This window comes from Penaeus monodon, chromosome 27 (genome assembly GCF_015228065.2).
Source record: "Penaeus monodon isolate SGIC_2016 chromosome 27, NSTDA_Pmon_1, whole genome shotgun sequence".
In the NCBI taxonomy this organism is placed as follows: domain Eukaryota; kingdom Metazoa; phylum Arthropoda; class Malacostraca; order Decapoda; family Penaeidae; genus Penaeus; species Penaeus monodon.
Genome location: NC_051412.1, coordinates 21,024,960 through 21,025,505, shown reverse-complemented (window position 1 = coordinate 21,025,505; position 546 = coordinate 21,024,960). Strand labels below are relative to the sequence as shown.

General features: G+C 39.4%; 1 protein-coding gene across 2 annotated transcripts in view; it reads right to left on the bottom strand.

Annotated features, from left to right (window-relative positions):
* Positions 1–546, bottom strand: part of LOC119590678 (ketosamine-3-kinase-like) — a 6,441-nt gene that overhangs the window by 1,706 nt on the left and 4,189 nt on the right. For both annotated transcript variants that reach the window (XM_037939363.1, XM_037939362.1), the window contains exon 3: positions 126–310. In XM_037939363.1, the coding sequence (XP_037795291.1) occupies positions 126–310 (185 nt within the window). The remainder of the gene's footprint in view (positions 1–125; positions 311–546) is intronic.

The following is a 546-nucleotide window of genomic DNA, read 5'->3' as shown; positions in this document are numbered from 1 at the left end:
AGCCAAACCTAGAAATACCCCAAATAAATTCAGTATTCTCTCCTGCCATCTATTCCACAGAAGAAAAGTTATGAAGCTCAAAATTTACTGGAATATATACCAACATCCAAAACTCCAATAAATACCTGGCCAACTGTTCACCGAGAGCTCCAGACTGTCTATTAAGGCCGTGCATATCCAAGTACTCCATAACCAGGACGGCCCCACCAGCTGGATTATCAACGACTAAGTGGGGCGTAGGGGCTTTTATTGTGCCTGTGGCGACAATGGCTTTCAGGCTCTCAAATTCCCCATCAAACATCTCACGAGCCTGAGAGCAAGAAAAATTATGAAGATAAAGGAACTTAAGGAAAAAACTATAACTAAAAGGGAAAAAAACATTGTGCATTTGTTGCAGGTACAACTTTCTGTTACTCTCAAAGCAACTCAGTGTCCTAATGATCACTAAGTCACTTTGGGGTATCAACATTTTTCACTTCATTACACAAATTGAAACTCTAGAAATGTCTTGCATGTTATGTCAGTCTCATATTAACAGATAAAGTT